Below are 24657 nucleotides of genomic sequence, written 5' to 3'. Positions count from 1 at the left end.
ATGGAGGTCAGGGTGTGGACTGTGTGTCTCCTGGTCGTGGTCGCCCCGGCCTGGACCCGAGCTCAGAGCTCAACCAACAACTCCAGGTGAGAGACTCGCTCGCACGTGAGGCCGGACTGAGGCGAGGAAAGACACTCGTGGGTGTATGAACTGTCCTGGATGTATATTTTACTTGCAAAAACTCCCTGAAGTCCGTTCGCGTCGATGTAAACTTGGTGAGAGGGACACACAAATGCCTGTGGTGGTCCGGCTCGGACCAGCCCTGGGAGGAACTGCCGCTGGTTATTTGTGGAAACATCCCCGACGAGATCGACCAGAAGCGATTTAGATCCTCACTCGTGGCACCCCCAAAGGTCCTGCAGCCAGCACAGACCTCCATTAACAAGCCCTGCTCTGAAATTAAAAGTCTTTGATCCAAGGGCGACAGAGTGGGTTGTGGGTCGCCTGGTGCCACATGGTGCTCCTCTAAGTACGAGCTAGGAACTCTTCAGAACCGTCTTGTGGTGCAGGAAAGCTTGCAGAACTTAACTCTGTGTTGACTTCAACTCTAGAGACCTGAGGCCCGGGGAACAAGAGGGGATTGTGTGGGGAGGTCTGCAGCGCCGAGGGTCGGCCTCGCTGGTTTTACTGCAGAGGCCTTGAATTTATTTAACTTTGAGTCACTTTTCGGCAACCGATTTTTTACGGTTAAGTGAGGAGCTCCCGTTTAGCAACATGGCCCTGTCATAGGGATGACATTTTATGACAAATGGACAGAAAAATGTTTATTCATTTTAATGTAGCGACTGGAGCTTAGTTGTCTTTGTGTTCATCTTTGTCCAAAAAGACTTAAAAACATCCAAACCTACTGCTCGCCTGTAAAGTCACTCTTGAAATGACGCCTTGACAAGTGGGATCGATCCGGAAGAACTTGAATAATTCTGTATTTCAAGCTTGTTTTTAGCAGACGCTAAAACAGTGTAGACAGTAGACACCGCGAGCTTGTCCGACGAGCAGTCTGGAGGTATTTGGATGTTTTTAAGTCTTTTTGGACGAGAAGGATAAAGAAAAGTGGGCACCATTCACGACTGTCATATGAACATACATTTCGGTCTATAACTCTAAAAAGAAAAAATCACTCTGAAAATAATCCCAACTCTTAGTCGACATGAGGGTTGAGTAGACATTTTTAATTTGAGTTGAACTGTCACTTGATGTTGATGAATATCACTGTTTCATCGTTTCCTTTACGTTGTGGTTCATTGACATTGTGTGTCCTTTCTTTTAGGCCAAACTTTAGCTGCGGAGGTCACATGGTCACAGACTCGGGCATCGTCGCCAGCGAAGGTTTCCCCAGTAACTACAAACCCAACAGTAAATGCCTCTGGTACATCACTGTGAGTCACCTTTATATCTATTAAGGACTGAATAACTCAATGTTTATATCATCGGACTTCAACCCCTCGATCCACGGACAAGTCCCGGTCATTGAGGCAATCGTTACGGTGCCTCACTGATGGAAGAAATCATTGAATACATTTTCGTTTCATTGATTATAACTGTCTGAAATATTTTGTAAAACATTTAAGTCAAGTTTACTCCCCCCCTCCCATTTTTGTGTTGCAATTTAATTTCTGTCAGAATTCAGAGTTTCGTATGAACTGCAGGCGAGACAGATCCTTCTTGTTTGAACACGAAAATTAACTATTACAATAGTCCAGACGAGAAGAAACAAACGTATGGACTATAATCTCAATATCGTGTTGTAACATCATTTTCCAGAGTTTAGATATTTTTCTCAGTTGCAACAGTTTCTGGTCAGTTTTCTGCAGTTTTGAACTAGAGACATGTGTTTGTCAAATACAAGACCCAGGTTTCTTAGGCTCAGTTTGACAGACTGACCTAAGTCACTCAAGTACTGACTCAACCCTGGAATCTTATCATCAGGATTAATCACCAGAGTTTAAGTTTTGTCCACATTTAGCTGTAAAGTGTTTTCACTCATTGTTTGATTTCTAGCAAACAATTCAGTTCAGCCTCTGGGGCTCAGTTGGATCAACAGAGTAGTAGAGCTGGATGTCATCAGCAAAAATGTGGTAAGAAAATCTCTGAATGATTTTACTGAGGGGAATCAAGTACTAAAATAATAAAGGACCCAGAACAGAACCTTGAGGGACTCCACACAACAGATCAGCTGATTCAGACCTCATTTGATTGGCATATACACTAAAACTGCGCCGAGAAAGGTAAGATGAGAACCATTCTAACACAGACCCAGACCGTCCCACTTCATCCAGGAAAGATCCAATAGAACCAGAACAGTGTATTGACCCGAATCAGCCGACATCATGATGTCACTGGACACATTCAGTAAGGCTGTCTCCGTAGAGTGATGTTTGCCAAAGCCAGACTGAAACTTCTCTTGGATGTCGCTCTGATCCAGGAACAAAGACAGCTGCTCAGACACCACCTTCTCCAAGATCTTGGACAAGAAAGGGAGCTTAGAAATAGGGATAGCTGAGATATCAGCCAGAGTCACAGGGTTCAAGGAGGACCACATGCTGGAGACAGGCTCCATGGCTGCAGTGGTTCCACACAAAGGGGAAGGGATTTTCTCTTTAATTTACTTAATTTTGTTGGTGAAAAATCTCGACAATGCATTACTGACCATCATCGCCATGCATCAAGTATTTGATAAAAACTCTATCTGATGCAGAAGTTTAAAATAAAAGCTGAAATATTTTAGTATTTAGGAATCTGTTGACACAGAGTAATTTAGAGATTTTTTCACAAAAATATTGGTTTAATACAGTTTATGGCGAGGTCTGTGGAGTTTTATCAAATATTCTAAAAGGACACAGATAATTAAAAATGCTTCTCATTGGTCACTATTTTATTTATTTATACTCAAACTAATTTGAGTCAAAATGTGAGACCCAATTCTTTCTCTTTTTTAATTTGTCCTTTTGGGGGGAATTCCTTTTGGTAATGAAACTAATATGCAACTAAATTACATCTTAAGCTTATTTCATTTTCTTCTTATTTTTACTTTTACTTTCATTTAGACCCATTTTATTCTTCTCGTCTTTTTGCCTTGAAGGTCAATTCGTTACATAATCAAAAGTTTTACCATCATGTTAAGCATCTTTTATTCATCCCTTTTTACTTTTGCATTGATGGCCGCCTTACAAAAGTCGTAGTTTAAAATGTGGCCCTAAAATGATGACTAAATAAGGACAAATATTCTGGAGAAAATGTATCCAGACAAGTGTAAAATAGTGTAAATAATCATGTTTAAAAAGTAGCAGAAAAGTAAAATAACTCTTTAAAAATTAAAATTTTAAAGTAATTTCCTTTTTCTACTCGACATTTTGTCTCCTCAGGTTCCAGAAGGACACGTGGTCATGCTGTCCTTCCGCCTCTTCGACCTGGAGGCCGACCCCACCTGTCGCTATGACTACCTGGACGTCTACAACGGCCACACCCGCCTGGTGCAGAAACTGGGTCGCTTCTGCGGCACGTTCCGTCCCGGCGCCGTCATCTCCACCTACAACACCATGATGCTGGAGATGGTGTCGGACGAGGCCACGGCAGGGCGAGGGTTCCTGGCTTACTTCAGCGCCGGCAAGCCTCATGTGGAAGGTGCGTTTCATGTCCTTCAGATCTGTTCTTCCTCAAAGTCAATTTGCCCTCATTGTCGCCCCCTGCAGAGAATCAGTTCTGTGGCGGCCGCTTGACAAAAGAACAAGGATCCGTCAAGACTCCTAACTGGCCCAATTCTGATTACCCAGCAGGCATCAGCTGCTCCTGGCACATCTCCGTCGAGCCGAACAATGTGAGCAACAGACGATCACCCGTCTCATAAGACCTTTGTACCGTCACACCTACAGAGAATTGAACTCGCTTTATTCACAGCCACAAGTGAAGATTTTCCTTTAAAGTAAAAAAGATCATTCATTCACGACTATATGGAAGTAAATCAGTGGCATCAGAATATTGACTTTAACATATCAAATGTTTTAACTTTTGTTAATGACTGGGTTTTTTAAAATTATAAATGAATAGGTTTTTATTTTACACATAGAGTTTTATATTTTAAATACGATAATTCAAGAATTCATTTTGTAAATTCAACATCTTTTCATTCTTTGGCTTTTAAATTCAATATAAAAATCTTACCGGACTCATCCAATCGAGCATTGAGCCCCTGCCTACATTTTTATATTGGATTTAAAAGACTATACATTTAAAAAGCTGCTATTTAGAAATGTATGTTTAAATTAAGGAATTAGAATATCAAACAATATTTGTCTTTCATTTAAATTTCCTTATTAAATTATTGCAAAAAAAACCCCACAACATTTGTAATATAATTCCATATATTGAATTAAACCTCTAAATATGTGTTAAAATCTGGTGCAAAATTAGTTTATATGGGCCCCAAAAGTTGTGAGTGCCTTTGTGTGTATCAACGACACACTTGCAGAGCTCTGATGAATACGTCCTTTGAGAGTTGGAAGGCGTGTGAATGTGTACCGAGAGATTGAACGTGAGGAAGCGTGGGAGGAAGCGAGGGTGAGAGAGGGAGTTAAATGGCCTGCACTGTTTGAGGATCTCGTACTGGCTTCATAAAAAAACAAACATACACAAAATCTTATGTAATTCACAAGTCAAGGTTTGTGTGACGTTTGTCCTCCTCTCAAGGTTATCGAGGTGAAGTTCGAGAAGTTGGATCTGGAGCCCGACATGTACTGCCGCTATGACTATGTGGCGTTGTTTAACGGCGGGGAGAGCGACAACTCCAGGAGGATTGGGAAGTTCTGCGGTGACCGGCCACCAGGGTAAGATGGGAGTCATTTTTCACCGTCTGTCCGTGCTCGTCTCTTGATGCCATTTTGTCCGCTCAGCGTTATCATAACCAACGGCAACCAGCTCCTGGTCCAGTTCGTCTCCGACCTCAGTATAACCTCAGATGGTTTCATGGCCCTCTACACCAGTGTCCCACGTGGGTCACGAAGACCCACTGCCGGGGGAGACTTCATACACCGACCGGGGACGACCTCCACCACACGGAAACCCGCTCCTAAGCCAGTGAAGCCCACCAAACTAATGCCCAAGTTGAAACCAAAACCTACACTAAAACCTATCAAAAAACCACTTGCTAAGATCCCGATAAAGCCTCCGCCACGTAAACCTGTGGTCAAGCCTGGACTCAAGCCTACGCTCAAACCTAAACCAGCCAAACCATCTGCAAAAACTCCTGTGAAAAAGCCTCTGAAGAAGCCTTTTCCCAAACCTGGAGCTAAACCCACACTGAAGCCAAAACCAACCAAACCCAAGGTTATCAAGCCGAACCTCAAACCGAACCTCAAGGCAAAACCCACACGGAAACCTGTGCTGAAGACCAAACCCACCCCAAAACCTGTGGTCAAACCAAGAAAGCCAACACCTAAAGGCACAGCCAAACCAAAAGTTAAACCCACGATAAAACCAAAAGTGATTCCCAAACCTGGCAAAACAGTCACAAAGAAACCTGTCGTGAGTAAGAAACGTGAGTTCATCAAGTTTTATATTAACTAACATCAAGAGTGTTTGTTTATCCTTGCTTTATGTGTGTGTATGAAACAGCCGTACCACTAAACCCAATGTGCACACAAGCCTGCAAGAGACCAGGAACTCTTCAGATCAGCTTCTGCCCACATGACTTTGGTGAGAACACATTAACTTGTATTTAAATTCCCATACATCTCATGTATTTTTTTTTTTTTTTGTAGTGATCACAGGGAAGGTTACCTCGCTGACCTCTGGTCCCGGTGGTTCGGCTACAGTTGAGGTTTCCATCATCAAGGCTTACAAGGCGGGAAGACTGAATATCACCAGAACAGGACCGGCCTTGTCGGTCTTCCTCAACTCTACCTGCAGGAGATGTCCAGGGCTCACCAAAGGTACATGTTACCCTCCACATGAACCAGTGGTTCTGAAAGTGGTCCGTGGGCAATGGCAAGGCAAATTAGGGATAAGGTTGCTGGTTCGCTTCCAGGCCAAGCCAACTTGTTGCGTGGGTTAACTCCGGGCACTCCGGTTTCCTCCCACAGTCCAAAAACATACAGAGGTTGATTTGAAACTTGGGGGAAATTGTCTGTAGGTATGAGTGTGTGTGTGAATGGTTGTCTGTCTTTGTGTGTCCTGAGACTGGTGTCCTGTCCAGGGTGTCCCCTGCCTCTCGCCCAATGAAACTGAAACTGGGATAGGTTCCAGTCTCCCCGCGACCCTCACAAGGGATAAAGATGTAGAAAATAGATGAGTCAATAATACAAACAGACAAAAAAATAAATATATAAAAATGAAATCCTAAAATATACTATACTATGGGGACAAAACGACTTCCATGTACCTGATGGGGGTGTGGCAAAACGTGAAGGCAATAGTTTATTTATCTGGTCTGGACCTCGTCCACACACCGTGTAACAATTGTCCAGACAGACATCCACCACTTGAGTTGGAAGTTTTGCTGATGACTCTCAGTTACGTCTCTCTGACCAATAGGTGGCTCGCTCTGAACCAGAGCGTAGCAGGTACTACATATAGTATCTTAACCACTTAGCGTGCTGATGGAAACACAACACAAACTGGTCAGAGTCGAGTAGACTACAGTAGTGTAGAGCTACGACAAGTCTGTGGAAAATGGACACTATGACTATTTCTTGTTGTCGTCACGTAAAATACTTAAACATGTTCTCTGCCCCTCTTCAGGCCTCAACTATGTCCTAATGGGAAAAGTGGACACCCAAGGACAAGGCCTGCTGACCCCGTCCAGCTTCACTCTCCTCTTCAAGCCCATCCACGGAAAAGCACTGGCAAACCTGGCAAAAAAAGGCTGCTGACACCACGGACTGGTACATCATATCCTCAACTCAAGACAGTAATTCAATATTAAAATGCCTGTTTTAAATAAGACTCATGTTTATTTCATGTTTAATTTATAAAATATATGTAATAAATCACTGAAGTAAGAACAACACGATGCTTCAACTCTCTAAAAACTTTTCTTCAATTCTTTGGACCTGAAGCAGAAGTTGGGTAACCACGCAACTCATTTCTTGATTCATTGATACTTCTGCTTTAGTAGATACACAAGTATACATCGACGATTAATACGCAGTTCATCTCTAAGGAGAAAATTGTTCTTGTCAACATTGTGATTTTAACCTGGTCCTCATACTAAAAACCTGGTCTGCTATGTATGAGCTCGCTCCCAGTCCCTAGATCACATCCAGGTTTCTCCGCTCTCTTCGGTTATTGCTGCTTATTCTTCCTCTTGCACCAGCGAGTATTTTTGGTCTGACAACTGCCACGTCTCTTGCTGGACACAGTCTTGGAGACAGTTATGCCCTAAAATGCTTCTGGATCAGCAGTTTCTGAAAAGCTTGCACCAACCACCATGACGGGAAAAATGTATTTTTGGTCGACTGTGTTTCTCACCATATCTCCTCTGGAGAGTCCAGGCAGTCTTCTGAAGAAAACTAATATCACCGACTTGTACCTGCGAGCTTGTTCTTTTGGTCACTGCCCAACGTTTGTGACCCTAAGTGAAGGTAGGGTCTTAGATCGACTGGTATACAGAGAGCTCTGCTGCCTTAGCTCTCTCCTCACCACCACAAATCGCTGCATCGTCTGCATAATGCCTGACACCAACCTCATCTGCCGTCTCACGCTCCATTCTTCCCTCACTCGTGAGCAAGACCCTACTTGAACTCCTCCACTTGGGGAAGACCCCTCGCTCTGTCTGATAACCATGGACTCAAATTTGGAAGGGATGATTTTAATCCCTCAATTGCACATTTTGAACTGAAGGTCACGATCTGGTAAAGCCAACAGGAGCAAGTCATCAGCAAAAAGAAGTGACCCATTCCTGAAACCACCAAACAGGGCCCCCTCGACGAAATTCTGTCCATAAAGGCTTTGAACAGAATCTGCGACATGTCTTGGATTTTGTTGACGAAATACTGTATCTGTAGGGCATTAGAAATCTGAAGGAGTACTCGTAGTTCTTGCTTCGCTTTATCTTGTGTTGTTTAACCAAAGGCGCCTGTTGAATGTTAGTATTGAGAAAGGAAATGGACTTTCACTAACCCTAGGGTCATAAATACATATGCAGTGGCGCTCCAGTACTGTGGTCGTACTGTGACCCGAGGCTAGGAAAGATTGTCAGGAGGCCTGACAGAAAAGTTGGTAGAATCCAAAATGTTCCATTTTACCAACCGTCGCACTCAGAGGTCTTTAAATACTACTTGTCATTTACTTCAGTTGTTGTCAGGTTTAAAGAGACAGTTCCTTCCTAGAAAATAAATCTGGTATTTCTTGACACAGCTGCCAAAGACGGCAGTGACCTTCAAGTTATCGCCGATCTGCATCATCATTTACTGTTAATGATTTAAAAACATGTTATTTAAAACCATAACAACTAATGTCATGGAAATGAATGAAAAAAAAAGTAACATGATATGCTTAAAAATAAGCATGTTTTCCATCATTACATAATACTGCAGAGCAGAGCAGTTGGTTGCCTGGCAACAGACATGACATGGATACATGTGACACATGTGTCAGGCTCGGCTTATTGTCCGAGGTCTCTGCAGCTTCTAGCTTTTGAGGATCACGTCGCATTGAAATGTAACAGAGATCCTATTAGAGGCCTAATCGAATCTATTGCCTGTTTTTACGCTTTTATATTAATTATTGTAATATTAAATATTACATTAAAATATTGCAGTTTTAGAATTTTTATTTTATTTTTGTATTATTTTCGTTTGTTACCTACTTTCCTGTCTGAGCTTCAAGTGTAACAAAAGATAAATACACAACAGTTTGTCTTCTATCAAAGTGTCACGAAACAAACAATATATTTGTTCATTTTCTTTCAGCAGAAATACACGTGTTTCGTATACAGTGCAAAGAAAACCAGTGTGATCTGATGAGAAGTCCATGCATGAACTCGAACGACAACTTAAAAACATGATGATATCGATCAAGAACGTTTCCCAGAATCCTTTCAACAGCGAGTGACAAGACCGTGGACACAGGTCTGGTTCATCGTCACAGAGGTCAGAGCGCCCCCTTTTGGTAATGTATGGAAAACAGCTGCAAATAGTGAATTAGTTCCAAAGGTTGAACAAAGAGAGATATAATCAAAAATAAATCATTCAAACGCAAGTATTTTGAGTAAAATTCATACAATCTTTCTCGTGGGGTGTAAGAATTGATGATATATTGTGATATTTTTGTCATGATACTTGAAATCATTGAATTCTTATTTTCTTTTTTACTTTAAAACATTTTTAATCATAGCTCTTTAATGGTTTGTATTTTTAACGAAATAAAATATTCTATAATAATATATATAAAATGATTGAATTTTTGTTTTTGCAATAAAGTTTTTTTTTTTGTTGTTGTTGCAATTAAACTGCCGACAGCAGTTATTCCTTCCTTTGCAGCTTAATAAAATCTCGCGATTCTGGCAATGACTGAGGACGAGAGGATACAGGGACTCCAGCAGCTTTTAAAGCTGATCTTTGGAGATATTTTGGTTTGAAAACAAATGAAAGCAGTTACAACTTCGTCAAGAGTCATGTGGTCTGTAAATACTACAACACCAGAGTCAAGTACTGGACAATACTACACATATATACTTGTTACTACACTATCACAACACCAGAGTCAAGTACTGGACAATAATACACATATATACTTGTTACTACACTATCACAACACCAGAGTCAAGTACTGGACAATACTACACATATATCCTTGTTACTACACTATCACAATATATCACTATATATCGTTTGGTATTTGTATAAAAAATGTACACTGCCTCTGAAAAAGGCGCTTCGAAAAAAATGAATTATTATTATTATTAGGGTGACCAATCAGAAAGCAGAAGTCATCTTTTCCATGAACGATCTCTGTGTTTGATGATCTACTGAGTCCTTCAAGAAACATCTGTGTTTGATGATCTACTGAGTCCTTCAAGAAACATCTGTGTTTGATGATCTACTGACTCCTTCAAGAAACATCTGTGTTTGATGATCTACTGACTCCTTCAAGAAACATCTGTGTTTGATGATCTACTGACTCCTTCAAGAAACATCTGTGTTTGATGATCTACTGACTCCTTCAAGAAACATCTCTGTGTTTGATGATCTACTGACTCCTTCAAGAAACATCTGTGTTTGATGATCTACTGACTCCTTCAAGAAACATCTGTGTTTGATGATCTACTGACTCCTTCAAGAAACATCTGTGTTTGATGATCTACTGACTCCTTCAAGAAACATCTCTGTGTTTGATGATCTACTGACTCCTTCAAGAAACATCTGTGTTTGATGATCTACTGACTCCTTCAAGAAACATCTCTGTGTTTGATGATCTACTGACTCCTTCAAGAAACATCTGTGTTTGATGATCTACTGACTCCTTCAAGAAACATCTCTGTGTTTGATGATCTACTGACTCCTTCAAGAAACATCTGTGTTTGATGATCTACTGACTCCTTCAAGAAACATCTCTGTGTTTGATGATCTACTGACTCCTTCAAGAAACATCTGTGTTTGATGATCTACTGACTCCTTCAAGAAACATCTGTGTTTGATGATCTACTGACTCCTTCAAGAAACATCTGTGTTTGATGATCTACTGACTCCTTCAAGACACATCTGTGTTTGATGATCTACTGACTCCTTCAAGAAACATCTGTGTTTGATGATCTACTGACTCCTTCAAGACACATCTGTGTTTGATGACCTACTGACTCCTTCAAGAAACATCTGTGTTTGATGATCTACTGACTCCTTCAAGAAACATCTGTGTTCGATGATCTACTGACTCCTTCAAGAAACATCTGTGTTCGATGATCTACTGACTCCTTCAAGAAACATCTGTGTTTGATGATCTACTGACTCCTTCAAGAAACATCTGTGTTTGATGATCTACTGACTCCTTCAAGAAACATCTGTGTTTGATGATCTACTGACTCCTTCAAGAAACATCTGTGTTTGATGATCTACTGACTCCTTCAAGAAACATCTGTGTTTGATGATCTACTGACTCCTTCAAGAAACATCTGTGTTTGATGATCTACTGACTCCTTCAAGAAACATCTGTGTTTGAGGATCTACTGACTCCTTCAAGAAACATCTGTGTGTTTGATGATCTACTGACTCCTTCAAGAAACATCTGTGTTTGATGATCTACTGACTCCTTCAAGAAACATCTGTGTGTTTGATGATCTACTGACTCCTTCAAGAAACATCTGTGTTTGATGATCTACTGACTCCTTCAAGAAACATCTCAAGACATTTTTCCTTATTGTCTTATGTGTCTTGATCTTTTAAAGCATATATTTTAACAGTGTATTGTTTTTGATTGTTCAAGCACTTCGTGACCCTGGTCTAGAAAGATCTTTACAAAGAACCTTTACTTACCAAGTTACTTACTGTTACCACAGTAGTTTACATTGAATTAGCACAGTCAGCATCTTCAAAACATGAAAAATTACAATTTCATGAGTTTAATAAATCTATATATTTTTTGAAAATCTACTTTTTAAAAACATGTTGATTAATGTGAGAAGAAACATGGATTTCTATTATAAATAATAATAATAAATAGTCTTTGACAAACAATACCAACTATTTATTTTCTAAAGATGATGTATTCTATTCTATCTTATCTTTGTATCCTTTTCTTTATACCTACTAGCTTATATTTTGTCATCCCTCGCATTTTGTTCTTGTTTTTATGAAACTATCGTTGATCAGGAGCTCCGTGTATGAAGCTGGACTCACTGGTGACAAGAGAGGAGATCATTGAACAAACTACTGTCCATCATGGATGATGACAGTCATCCTCTGAACACTGTCATCAGTGAGCACAGAAGCAGATGGAGCATGAATGCTCCTCCCATGATGCAACTCTAATAGACTCAGGGACACATTCATTCCTCGTGTTATTAGATTGTTTAATTCTTTGAGGGCAGGAGTGAAAAGATGTTTCATGTTAATCGTTGTATTTGCTAGGATCTGTTTTTCTTTCCTCCACTGTAGTCTTCATCTAAAACTGTAAAGTTACTTGAGATAACTTTGTTATGATAAGACATTTTAAATTAGATTGAATTTGAAAATTGCGCTTCCTTTCAATCTATTTTCTTTATACTTGCGCTTTGTTCTTTTTTCTTGTTTTTATGATATGCTGTAAATTGGAATTTGTCCGTCTGTCTGTTCTGCAGCTTCATCGTACGACAGCGTTATTGGTCTTTCATCAAGTGGAATACCGTTAGCGACCCACAAAATATGACAAATACTTCTTTGATCCAGCGACCTTAGAAAAAACAGTTCAATCGACTAACATCTCTTTCCTCACCCTCCAAAAATATATATATATTTTTTAATGTGACATCGAGGGACTATATTTCCTGCGACGTTCACAGGGATACAGTGATCAACATGACGCCATAATCAGCCGTACACATGTTTTTTGTGTGTCAAGAATAAAGCTCCGATACGGTTTAAATAATCTTCTTTGCGACTGCATCTCAGTACAAATATTGTATCCGATCGAATCCACAATCACATCTTGACAGTTAAAATGTCTGCGGTCAGATTAAAACAAGTGTGACGTCATTGAAACGGTCTCGAGGTTCTAGATGGCGTCGTCGGGGTCGGCGCGGCCGCAGAGGTAGAAGCAGAACAGGACGCAGCAGCTGCCGAACACCAGCAGCAGCAGCAGGATGTAGACCAGCGTGATGTTCCAGAAGGCGAACAGGTAGAGGGTCTTCTCGCAGTACGGCTCGATGTGCGTCGTGTTCTTGCTGAAGCTCGGTTTGTAGATGGAGTAGACCCACACGTTACCTGAGAGTCATCGGTTAGTGACGCCCTCGTTGTCTCAGGGTCAAGGTGGCCCGACAACAAATGTGTTTGTCGTATCCCTTGTGTTGCTTCTCGGTCAAGATGAACGACCTCCTTGGCTTTCAGAAATACAGTGTAGCGCAAAAGTGAGTACAACACATTTCTGCAGATATTTAAGCATATCTTTTCAACACTGACCCAATGACACTTCGACACAATGGAAAGTAGTCTGTGTGTTGTTAATATAACAGTGTACGTTTATTTTTCACTCAAAATAACAACAAAAGTGAGTCCACCCCTAAGAGACTACATCCATAATTGTCCAAATTGAGCACTGCTTGTCATTTTCCCTCCAAAATGTCATGGGACTCATTATTGTTGCTCAGGTGTTCATAGGGAACAGGTGAGTTCAATTGTGTTCTGTCATACTGTGCCGTGTCTCTTCTCTTAGTGCACTCGAGGTTAGTATGCATCAGGATAGTGTATGTACTAACTAGTAACTAATCCTCCACAGATAGTATGTCTCTAATCAAACTCTGCTGCTACACATTAACAGGAAATGATGCCAAAGCTTCTTCTTCTACTACTATTTAACGATGGTTTCAACCAGCTGTAGGAACACTAGCGACACCTGCTGGCAGCACGTTTGGTTTGGATCAAGAAATATGAGAAACGAAATATTCGCAAGATATTTACCCACGGTATCAGCAGCGAAGACGTGTCTCTTCTACTGCTGCTCAAAATGCACCTGCAAGTATATGCATATATATATATATATATATATATATATATATATATATATATAGTAACTTCTGTTTACAACGACAACGTCACTAAGATGGAGTCGTTTAGGGTAAAAAGTGTCCAACGATCCATACTCAGTTTTGTTGGCGTTTTAGTAACAATTTAGTGTGCATGGAGAACTACATTTAGCATACTAAGAATTGACACGCACTTATACACTAAAAACACTAACTTTAATTACGTAAGTATGTGATTTGAGACACAGCTCCGGTCCCCGAAAGTTCCAACATGGCAACCCACGGTAAAGAACTCTCCGAGGATCTTAAAAGGCAAATTGTTGCGCTACATGAAGACGGCCAAGGCTTTAAGAAGATGCCAACACCCTGGAACTGAGCACAGTTTAAAAGAGCAGGATCCACTCAGAACAGGGTTGGTCCTCCAAAGAAATTCCGTGCAGGAGCGTCACATCCAAATGCTGTCTTTGAAAGCAGTTCTGGAAAATAATGGTGGCCACGCAAAATATTGACACTTCAGGAACTTTCACTACTCACTTTTCATGCCAGGGGTTTAGCTATTAATGGCTACATTTTGAGAGGAAAATAAATGAACGACGGGCACACAGTCGTCTCACAGCAAAAGAAAGTTGCTGGTTCGCTTCCAGGTCGAGCCAACGCGTGACCTTTCTGTGTGGAGTTTGTTTGTTCTCCTCGTGTTCCGTGGGTTTACTCCGGGCACTCCGGTTTCCTCCCACAGTCCGAAAACATACAGAGGTCGATTGAGAACTTGGGGAAATTGACAGCATCCTGTCCAGGGTATCCCCTGCCTCTCGCCCTATGACACTGGGATAGGCTCCAGTCTCGGTTATGGATAAAGCGATAGAAAATGAATGAATTGACTGTTATATTACCAACACACAGACTACCTTTCATTGTGTCATAGTGTCATTTCTTCAGTGTTGTCCCAGGAAAAGATACACTTCTGCAGAAATGTCACTTTTGTGATACGCAGTAGCAGTTGTAGAGGTCGTTCACCTTGACCCCGAGACAACACAAGGGATACCACAAACACATTTGTTTTCATGCAAAAGAAAAGTCATGTCTGACCTGCGATGAACCAGCATAACAGGAAGAAGGCGACGAGAGAATTCCAAGTCTTGCACACGAGGCTGGCGGTCCCCTGAGCGCACGGCAGGCACGCCAGCAGGGCCAGGATCAGGCCGAAGACCCCCACCACGATCAGGTAGATGGGGATGTTCTGCTCCCGCGGACAGTCGTTCAGGTGGACCGCTCCTGAGGAAACAGAGGATTCAAGAGTTGCCAGACCGGAGGGGGTCAAGGGTCACTCACCGATTGAAATCTGAGTTATGGGCATGATGCACAGGAGCGCCTTCGCAGGAACTGCAACAAGAGACGTTGAACTTCAACTTTTGAACTATTGTACTTGAACAAGTCTTACTTAGGATCTTAGGGGGGGCTTCAGGGGGGCTCCGGATGTGTTTCAAAAGCCCAGTATTTGACATGATCGGGCGATCGATGAAACTGCAGACAGAGACCATCATGAACATTTGTGGGACTAATGAATGGAATCCTTTTGGATTTTTAATTAGTGTTTATTTCCAACTGTGTATTGATCTGTTGGTGAAGCGCCTTGTGACCCTGGTCTGTGAAACTTTACAAATGATAATCACTTACTTACTTACTTACATTGGACACAAACGTCTGCGTCAAAGAAAACGTCGAGCAGTAGGTTTGACAACATTCCAACAGAAGCCGGTTTATGATTTTTCACGACGGCTCTCAGGTCAAGTTCTGACACACATTTTTTAAATCTCTGGACATGTTCGAAATGTAGGTAGTTTGAGTCGAATTTGCAAAACAGGTACATTTACAATTTCACATGTTTATTTAATGAAAAAATGAAAACGTGTTCGTACACTTTAAGTGAAAATTTATTTAATAAATCCTTATATATATAAATCTACTTGGAAAAAAAAAGGATTCATGAGAGAACGTGAAGAACTATTATAAATACATTTAAAAAAATGAGTTGACAAACTTACCAAATGTTTTTTTTGGGGATACTAATGAAAATTCCTGACGGTCATAATTGTGTGACGAAAAATGTCTGTGCGAAAAGTTCCCCTTTGAATCACAAGATGTCAACATGCATGTGCCAGCTGGTCTAGTTTTTGTTTTCACAAAAAGTGTTTCTAAGCTTTTAATGCTGTTTTTGAAGGCAATAACAAACAACTTGGATGGTCTTTTTTTTTTTTTTTTGGATCCCAGGGCCAAAGTTTGACACGTTTGCTCAAAGCTGAAATCAAAAGTTTGAAGATAAAATCCGTGGGAATGGAGTTTAAAGCGAGACTCTCAACACAAGTGTTTTTAAAAGAAGAATCTCTGTCAAGAACCTGTCGTCACGCCTCGCCCTTATTCAACTGCCTCGACCTGAAACCAACACGTTTAGATTCTGAGCGAGTTCATCTCACAGCCTCATAAGAAAAACACTCACAAACAGACAAATGGATGATTAAAAAAAAAGATTTGGAACTCGTTCTTACCTGTGTTTGACTCCTACGTTTACCTTCCTGCTGCTGCCGCCACTGCTCTGACGTCACGGCGACAGGAAGACGCACCCTCCCACCATAGGCTGGAGGAAGTTGACGTCACTCGAGAAAATACGCAAAGAGGAAATTACAAACAAAAGTATGAGGTTGACAGAGTGGTTGTACCGCTTTTCACCACTAGATGGAGCAAAAGATCAGTGAAAAAATAAAAAGAACAAAAATCTGCATTTATTATTATTCATTTTTTTTCTTTACCTAGAATAAAAAAAAGAAACTTGATCCCAAAATATTGTTGCATATAATGCTGACCTCACTTTTTCTTTTCATTCTATTCATTTAGCGTTCAAAATCAAACAATGTTTTATTTTCCTTAGACCGTGTATTTCTGTTTCTTTTAGATCTGACTATACTTTTCTTTCATGAACTATATCTTTTTTTTCATAAATTTATAAATAAGTTCTGGATGTTTAAACAATATATATTGAAAAGTGAGAATGTATTATATTCTACCGCATTTACAACGCTTTACAAATAATAATTACTTACTACTTATTGTTATTGTTATTGTCTTTAATTAAGATAAAAAATTAATTATTTTAAGTGCGCCTTATAGTCCTAAAAATACGGTATTTAACATTGATTCACATTCTGGTAAATATAATGATTAATTTAGAAGTGATATTTGTGACTCTTGAGGAAAAAACACAAAACAACAAACAATCAGAACTCATTGATAGTTTGAATCATTTTATTGATAAACGTCACATGACATGTTGGAGCTAGTGTTAGCTTTACTGCTACATGCGAACTAGAGTTAGCTCTTATTGTAGCAACAAAAACAAAAACTGACAACTTCTATCTTGAATTTTAGTTTCTTACTTCGACAAAGAGAAATGACAAGTATAATAAGGACAAACGATATAAAAATAAAATATTCACTGCTATTTAGTTCACAGAACACAGATGTAATAATAATTGACATTGACATGTTCTGTTGTATTAATCACAGATGAATACACTCTTAGTACTTCAGGATGTCTTCTTTATTTTTGGTTTATAATGAAGTAGTAATTCACGTTTAGACATCATCATCTGAGTCAGGTATGAATGGTCTACACAACAGGGCACAGAAGAACATGCATGCGAGGGGGAGGATGCAGAAAACTACCAGAACACACATTAGGATGTAGTACACCGTGGTGGTCCAGAAGGCAAATCTGTAAAGTAGCCTGTTGCAGAATTGGACATGTCCTGGAGCGTCGTAAACTGAGTAGATCCAATAGCTGCCTAGAAAATACAAGATACTCAATGTTTTTTTAAACTTTCTCTAAACAATAAAAAACATTTAGTTTGTCGGGAATGTCATAGTTCTACTACACGGGTGTGAAACTCAAACAAAAGATTATTCAAATGAAAGATAATTCATATATTTCAACCTGCAATTTGTCTATAAAGGCCCACATTTACTTCTGTAATTCATTCCATTTTGAAAATCAGAAAAATAGGTTAAAAAAAACAAACTGTTTTCTCTTCTGTGTGTAACTTATATATGTAATAAAAAAGCCATTAAATTGGATTTTCTGGATGTTTGTGTTTCCAAAGTACATGAATAATAAATCTATGTTAAGATTGTGACGTGAACCAGAAGAAGTATTCTCACATTTATTTTCTTTAAATTATCATATTTTCAACTGTAACAAACATATATAAGAAGAAAACAATCACAGGGTATAATAGTATTGTGTTCATACTGTTGTGAGGTATCCATTGTCTCTATGCTACCAGTGCAGTTCTAATTACTTGCCAAAAGCTTATGATAACATCATCACTGTGGCAAGGAAAAACAGACTCTAGGAGGCAGAAACCTTGAAAGGACCAGGCTCTAGGCAGGCAGTCTACTTCACAACTAATTAGGCCGATTGCAAATGTATATAATACACAGGTAAACAGACTCAAGTAGCAGGAGGAGATACATTGGAAAGGTGTGTGTGTGTGTGTGTGTGTGTGTGTGTGTGTGTGTGTGTGTGAGCAGAGACCCAGAAGCGCCATCTGTACATATCTGCAGGAGGGGCATGAGGGACCCATTGACACCGAGAAGCCAAGCCGCCCCAAACCAAGCCAGTGGGCCCATGCCTAGCCCGGCAGGATCGCGGTGCCAGTGCCCCTGGCGGAGGAAGCAGAGAGAGGAGGCACCAGGAGCAGGCGCCGTAACAGAGGGGCCGAAGGGCCAACCGGCGAGGGACAGCCAGCGAACGCTATGCGGTCTCTACGGTACCAATGGGCCGCCCACCGCTCCCGCCTCCCCCGCTATGTCCCTGCCCATTATGCGGCCCCACCATCCAGGCAGCCCCCGAAAGACTGACCACCCCGGTCATGCACCGCCCCGCAGCCTAGGAGGCAAACGGCCCCAACCAGGCACATGCCACACAGGGCACGCGCAGAGTCACTGCAGTTGTGGCGCTGACTCTGCGCGTGCCCTGTGTGGCATGTGGGGGCATCCACCCCAAGACCAACCCACCCATGGCCCCCCATCATGGACAAGGTGGAAGGCCACCCAGGCCAGAGGGCCATCCAGAACAACTAGCCAAGCTCCACCCCCAACAGTCCACACACCGCCTCCAGCCACCCAGCCCACCAGTACCCAGGGAGTAGCTGGTGCATCTGTCTGATTCATTGAAGCCCATCTGGTGTTGTCTTGAAGCAGTATAGTGAGTTCTATGAATAACTTTATATTGGATAAGCTGTAAATGTTTGTTTGTATTCTTAATGAAAATATTGTTAGATATGTGACTCCAAAAGTCAGAGTTGGTGCTCATGGAGAGGTCTTAATCCTATTTTGTGGTTGGTATGCACATCGAGGTGTCCGCCTGGTTCAGTACTGAATATATTTTGGATTATTTTGGATTATTTTTCTTTGTACTGGGGCTGTTAAGTATTTTATTCACTGGAATAGAATCTTCTGATGATATCTTTTTTTCTAATTATTAGTAAAATTATAGAATGAAATTGTATATATTCTAAAAAGTGTGAATTTGTCATGTTAAATTATCTACAAGTTCAGAGAAGCCTATCAGTTAGTTTTCTTGTACAATATGGTGCAGGTGTGTAACACCCTTTTCCTTCCAGCTGCTGAAGCTAATCATTTTTTGTTGATAGTGAGATCTGGGTTCAGACAGATGAGTGAGCGGATTGAAGGGGCTATATTTTGTGAGTTTTATTCATTTTTTCCAAGTAAACGGTCGCAGAGCCATCATTTTTCTCGATGAAATTTCTTGAAAACACAGCAGTGAAACTGGCAACGAAATGTTGTTGCTTGACAACCGTTAAAAAAAGCACATAAGAGAGATGCATATAATTAATATATAATATTAACGACGCACGTCACATAATGCAGATGGCTATTGAGTAAGATTACTGCCCATGTTTTGAGCGAGTGTGTCTTGGTTGTTGTTCACTCAAAATCACTCTGCTGCGCACTCAACCAGTCATACAGGTGCGTTCAACATGTCATACACGCCCTCTCTAGCTGTCATACATGCGCTCAACTTCACTGCTTCTCACTCCAAGTTTGTCTGCTCACAACACCAGTCTCATGCGCTGCTGCTTGAAGCCTTTTAAACATCATTTCAACATCGTTACCATGGAAGTGAACAGAGTTGTCAGAACGCTTAATAAAGTTTGACTTTATCTGACTGTTTTGTTGATGTTCCCTTTAGCACAGCTTTATCTATTGGATGCATAACGAAACCCCAGTCAAATGTTTGACTGTATCTTTTATTCTATGCGCATTATAATCCGGTGCAACCTATTTATGAAAAAAAAAAAAAAAAAAGGCCATTCATTGATGGTGCGCCTTATAATCCGGTGCGCCTAATAGTGTGGAAAAAAGGGTACTCCATCAGCTGGAGAGTATAAAGCCACGCTTTCCCAGCAACAGGTACCAGATTATAGTCTGGTACCTGTTGCTGGTATGTCATGTTATGTGACAGTGCCTGCTTTTCATCGTTTTTATTAGCATGTTTTTTTCCCTGACGCTCTCTTTGTTTTTCAGTCTTCATTAGTTTGTTCTCAGCCCGGTTTCTGTTGTGCTTTACATTATCTTGGACTGTGACATGAACACTTATGATTCTGGACAATTCTTCGTGGGACTCTCATTTATTTTGTTATAGTTGTTCTCTGAATAAACTTGTGTGTAAACGCCGCTTTTGCCTGTTGATTGGTGATTCCACTAATTTGGGTCTGCCTTAGTCCCGGACCTCACAGAACCGTTTATTGTATATATAATGACCATAACTACGTTAAAAGACGGTTCAGTAAATATGCTGTTTTTGGGCCTACTGAGCTCCAGTCACTACATTAAAATGAACTAACATTTTTGTCTATAACTCTAAAAGGAACACAATACTCTGAAAATAATCCCAACCCTTAGTTGACATAAGGGTGAGTAGAAAATTAATTTGAATTTTGGATTAACTATGACACTAAAAAAGGTCAAATAACCCACAGATGGAACTTGATTTATGTTTTGATGTTTTTCCTTACAGCATTAATAGCAGAAAAGTGAACGATGCAAAGCCTTCATTGATCAAGGTATACCTTCAGAAATCTACTTGAATATAAGGACCTGTTTTGTGTTCCATTAGAGCAGATACATGCTGACCAAAAAAAAAAGTCTTTGATTGCAGACCAGACGACTATTGAGGTATTTTGCAAAGGTATGACTTGGCTGGCAAAGACTTCAAACCATCCATCGTCTGGAGCTCCTGTGTGAGGTCTTACCCGCGATCAGCCAGGCAAAGAGGAAGGTGTTCAACAAATTCCGAACAACGAGCAATACATTGCCGAGCGTTGTTCGTTCATCGCTGGGTGCGCGAGTCCAGGGCAGACAGCTGATGATGGCCACCAGGATGCTGAAGCAGCCGAACACGATCAGGTAGATGGGGATGTATGGTTGGATGGGACATTGGTCCATGTACACCACTCCTGATCAACAAAACAGCACAACCACTATGACTTGCTTGTGTGTTGTTTGATGGACAGACTCACCGATAGAAATCTTAGCAATTGCCAACGCAATCAGTATGGTCAATCCTGTAACTGCAAGAAATCAAACGCACAACCCTCATTACTGTCAAATAAAAGTTTATAGGTCATTTTAGGTTTTACCTGAAACTTGTTTGGGTGGATCCTGGATTTGCTGAATCATGTTGTTTCCTGACATGTTGACTCGGACAAGAAGAAGTCGTGATGCTATTTATATAGAAACACAACACAAAAAGTGGTTGGTAGATAATTGTTGTTACAACGTTCTTAGATTTAAATCTTTAGAATTACTAAAAATGAAGCCTGTCGGTGAAGTAAAAATAATAATCTAATCCTAACCTTCATTCAATAACACAAAATGTTGTGTTTTTTTGTCCTTCATCATTGTATAATCACTTTGAAAAGCAGTAAAGTCATTTGTTTTTTAAGTAAGACTGGAAAAATATCCACAATGTATTTATTTGTCGTGGATGAGTGGTGATAAAATAAATCAAGGATATAAATGGATTTTATTTTGTCTAAAAACCCTTGAAGTGACATGTTCGTCTTTACTTAGTCCACATTGTGATATGTTGTCAGAGCCCTCGTGATCTGGTGATCCTAAAATGGTCAATCTGGGTCAGTATGATCAAAGTTAAACCAGTGCTTGATAGACGCATAGAAGGATCAGGAAGTGACTCAGGCCTGCAATAAGAGTCATAATAAATAATAAAAGTGATTACATGCTCAGACTTTCACAATACTTTAATCGTCATCTTGAGATGGTTCTAAACATTAAAAATCAACACCTGAAATACATTTTTCACAAACATCTATTTTAGAAATTTGTCTATTTTGGTGGATGTAATGAACATTTCTCTAAACACATTACAGTTTTGAATTTGGATTTTTATCTTTTTGTGGATTTTAGAAATTAACATTTAAACAATTGTATATAAATGTTGTGAAATTGCATCAATGTAAGAATAAAAAAAAATGTTGAAGTTAACAGTGGCCAATGATAGATAACCATAGATGTATTTGTGTATGGCTTTTGGTTGTTCAAGCGCTTCGTGACCCTGGTCTAGAAAGGCACTTTTCAAATATCAATCTAACTAACGATCTAACGACCGACCGACCTATCTATGTATCCGTCTGTCAGTCTAAAGGTAAGAGAATTAAAAAACTCAACGAGTCAGCTGAAAGTCTTTCGTACCTAAAGAAACAATAGAACCTTTAAGGAAAAACACACAACTTACCAGAGCGTGCAAATATCCTGACTCCACCTCGACACAGACTTGAAGTGTGGACTCTTTAATATAACCCAGACCGTGTTGACTCTTTTATTATCTGGACTTTGAGTTGTTTACGATTCGGACTAAACCTTAAGAAATAATCTAATGACCAATAAGAAAGACTATATTAAACTGAGTCACGGATCAAGTTCAACCAATCGGTGATCGGCCTGGAACTCTCAGTGGAACAATTATATTGAGTTTATAAATGTGCTCTGTAATATCAGGTATGGCCATTTGCTGATGACGTGAGAACCACGTATGTTATGACTTCCTGACTGGTCATCATGTTGAGTGACAGTTTTGTCAACAATCACTAACCCAATTTTCAGATACGCTTTCTAAAATCTTAACACAGGCTCACACCTAGTAAACACAATTGACCAAATCCATAATTTTGTTTTCGGAAACACATTTCACATAAATATATATATATATATATATTTTTAAATATACAGTGGTGCGGTGGTAAGCGCGGTTGCCTCACAGCAAGAAGGTTGTTGGTTTGATTGCAGGCCGAGGCGGTGGGTTTACTCCGGGCACTCCGGTTTCCTCCCACAGTCCAAAAACATACAGAGGTTGATTGAGAAATTGAGAAAAATTGTCCATAGGTAAGAGTGTGTGTGAATGGTTGTCTGTCTTTGTGTGCCCTGCGACAGACTGGCATCCTGTCCAGGATGTCCCCTGCCTCTCGCCCTATGATACTGGGATAGACTCCAGTCTCCCCACAACCCGACCCCGGGATAAGGCGGTAGACAATGAATGAATATGTATATTTTAATGACAAATACTGATTATCTACACTAGGACAGAGAAAAACCCTCTTTTTAAAGTTAAAAACCCAACACAACAGTTCATAATCTATTGCTTTGAACAGAAAGAAATTCTACTGAAACCTTGCATCATTTTTAGGGCGCTCGCTACTGAACATGTTCATGAAACTTCATAAAGCCTTATTTTCTTAAAGAGTCATTCTCTGCACTACAACCTATTTTTTTTTTACATATTGAAACCTCACAACATTTTGTAAACTTCCGCTTCCGGTGAGCCTTTGATTTGCTTTTACGAACTTGAGTTCCTGCAATAATTGCAAAAAACAGTCAAATATTACTGTTACCATTACTAATAAATCCTTTAATCTTAATTAACTTTTCACAAGAGTTTATTTGGATTTATTATGTCTTTCTGAGATTTGGCAGAGAGAGGAAGAGTTTACTCATCTGGACTCTGTCCAGTAGGGAGAGTTGTTCTTGCAAAGTGATTCAGACACAGGAATTCACTTCTTTTGAGTCTCAGATGATCTTGGTTGGTTCTACAAGACCTTTGTATTATGTGTCAATCTACTGCCCGCCTGGTCCTGCGGCGATGTTCTTGAAAGACTTCAGTGACTTCTTATCTTCCTTTATTCAAATGGTGTCTGTTCTTATTCTTGGAGACTTTAATCTTCATGTTGATGACGTCACATCTTGCTCTGCTAATGAACTTTTAACTTTAACAGAAGCCTTTAATTTTGAGCAACATGTTTCTGAACCCACTCATCAAAAAGACCACACTTTAGACTTAGTTTTTACTCTTGGCCTGAACATTTCTAATGTATCTGTACATGATGTCCATCTGAGTGATCATTCTCTTGTCTTGTTCAACCTGGACTTCATCCCTGAACCTAAGCCTTTGAAAGTTAGGTCTCAGAGGCGTGTCATCTCAGCCGATACTGCAGATAACTTTTCTACTATGTTTGACGCTCTTTCCTTTGATGACTGCCCAGACATCAACAGTTTAATTCACTGTTTCAATAATCATTGTGTTGAAATACTGGATCAAGTGGCACCTGTTAAATCGAACTTGAAAATTCAGAAAAAACGGCCCTTGGACAAATGAAGATCTCCTGAGTCGGAAGAGACTGAGCGTCTCTGGAAGTCCACTAAACTTGAGGTGCACAGACTTCACCTCAGGGATCTGATGTCTTCTTACAATGAGATGGTGGAAACTGCTAGATCTGATTACATCAGAAAACTTGTATATATAATAATAATAATATATTACAATATAACCCCCCCCCCCTCCCCCGGGCCGCGGTAAAATTGTCAAGCATTGACCGGTCCTTGGTGATAAAAAAGGTTGGGCACCACTGATAAGTGCTCAACAA

At 40.3% G+C, this 24657-nt stretch overlaps 3 protein-coding genes across 3 annotated transcripts; 1 reads left to right on the top strand and 2 right to left on the bottom strand.

Annotated features, from left to right (window-relative positions):
- Positions 1–6892, top strand: pcolceb (procollagen C-endopeptidase enhancer b). Its single transcript, XM_087788551.1, has 9 exons — positions 1–86; positions 1268–1376; positions 3363–3621; positions 3690–3814; positions 4684–4820; positions 4887–5530; positions 5608–5688; positions 5754–5924; positions 6733–6892. The coding sequence occupies exons 1-9, from the start codon at positions 1–3 to the stop codon at positions 6861–6863; spliced, it is 1743 nt and encodes a 580-aa protein (XP_087644677.1). The 3' UTR covers positions 6864–6892.
- A 5462-nt stretch (positions 6893–12354) lies between these two features.
- Positions 12355–16238, bottom strand: LOC148081135 (transmembrane protein 272-like). The gene is made up of 5 exons (XM_087790280.1): positions 16189–16238; positions 15084–15166; positions 14975–15025; positions 14732–14917; positions 12355–12887 (listed from the first exon to the last, which is right to left on the bottom strand). Exons 2-5 carry the CDS (start codon positions 15145–15147, stop codon positions 12679–12681), a joined length of 510 nt encoding a protein of 169 aa, XP_087646406.1. The 5' UTR covers positions 15148–15166; positions 16189–16238; the 3' UTR covers positions 12355–12678.
- Positions 16239–17272: 1034 nt separating this feature from the next.
- Positions 17273–21400, bottom strand: LOC148081134 (transmembrane protein 272-like). Its single transcript, XM_087788350.1, has 4 exons — positions 21361–21400; positions 21241–21291; positions 20974–21177; positions 17273–17481 (listed from the first exon to the last, which is right to left on the bottom strand). Exons 1-4 carry the CDS (start codon positions 21398–21400, stop codon positions 17273–17275), a joined length of 504 nt encoding a protein of 167 aa, XP_087644476.1.
- Between the last annotated feature and the right edge of the window lie 3257 nt (positions 21401–24657).

Source organism: Callionymus lyra, chromosome 4, assembly GCF_982586985.1.
Source record: "Callionymus lyra chromosome 4, fCalLyr1.hap1.1, whole genome shotgun sequence".
NCBI classification, from domain to species: domain Eukaryota; kingdom Metazoa; phylum Chordata; class Actinopteri; order Syngnathiformes; family Callionymidae; genus Callionymus; species Callionymus lyra.
This window is presented reverse-complemented; position numbering and strand designations above follow the sequence as displayed.

Excerpts from the sequence above, each read along its gene's own strand:
- pcolceb (XM_087788551.1), top strand. The coding sequence starts at position 1 with ATGGAGGTCAGGGTGTGGACTGTGTGTCTCCTGGTCGTGGTCGCCCCG. Across the intron at positions 3,622-3,689 it reads CGGCAAGCCTCATGTGGAAG|AGAATCAGTTCTGTGGCGGC; the intron begins GTGCGTTTCATG and ends CGCCCCCTGCAG. Across the intron at positions 5,689-5,753 it reads CTTCTGCCCACATGACTTTG|TGATCACAGGGAAGGTTACC; the intron begins GTGAGAACACAT and ends TTTTTTTTGTAG.
- LOC148081135 (XM_087790280.1), bottom strand. The coding sequence starts at position 15,147 with ATGTCAAATACTGGGCTTTTGAAACACATCCGGAGCCCCCCTGAAGCC. Across the intron at positions 14,918-14,974 it reads CATAACTCAGATTTCAATCG|GAGCGGTCCACCTGAACGAC; the intron begins GTGAGTGACCCT and ends CTGTTTCCTCAG. Across the intron at positions 12,888-14,731 it reads GTTATGCTGGTTCATCGCAG|GTAACGTGTGGGTCTACTCC; the intron begins GTCAGACATGAC and ends GATGACTCTCAG.
- LOC148081134 (XM_087788350.1), bottom strand. The coding sequence starts at position 21,400 with ATGATTCAGCAAATCCAGGATCCACCCAAACAAGTTTCAG. Across the intron at positions 21,292-21,360 it reads TCCACCCAAACAAGTTTCAG|TTACAGGATTGACCATACTG; the intron begins GTAAAACCTAAA and ends GATTTCTTGCAG. Across the intron at positions 21,178-21,240 it reads AATTGCTAAGATTTCTATCG|GAGTGGTGTACATGGACCAA; the intron begins GTGAGTCTGTCC and ends TTTGTTGATCAG.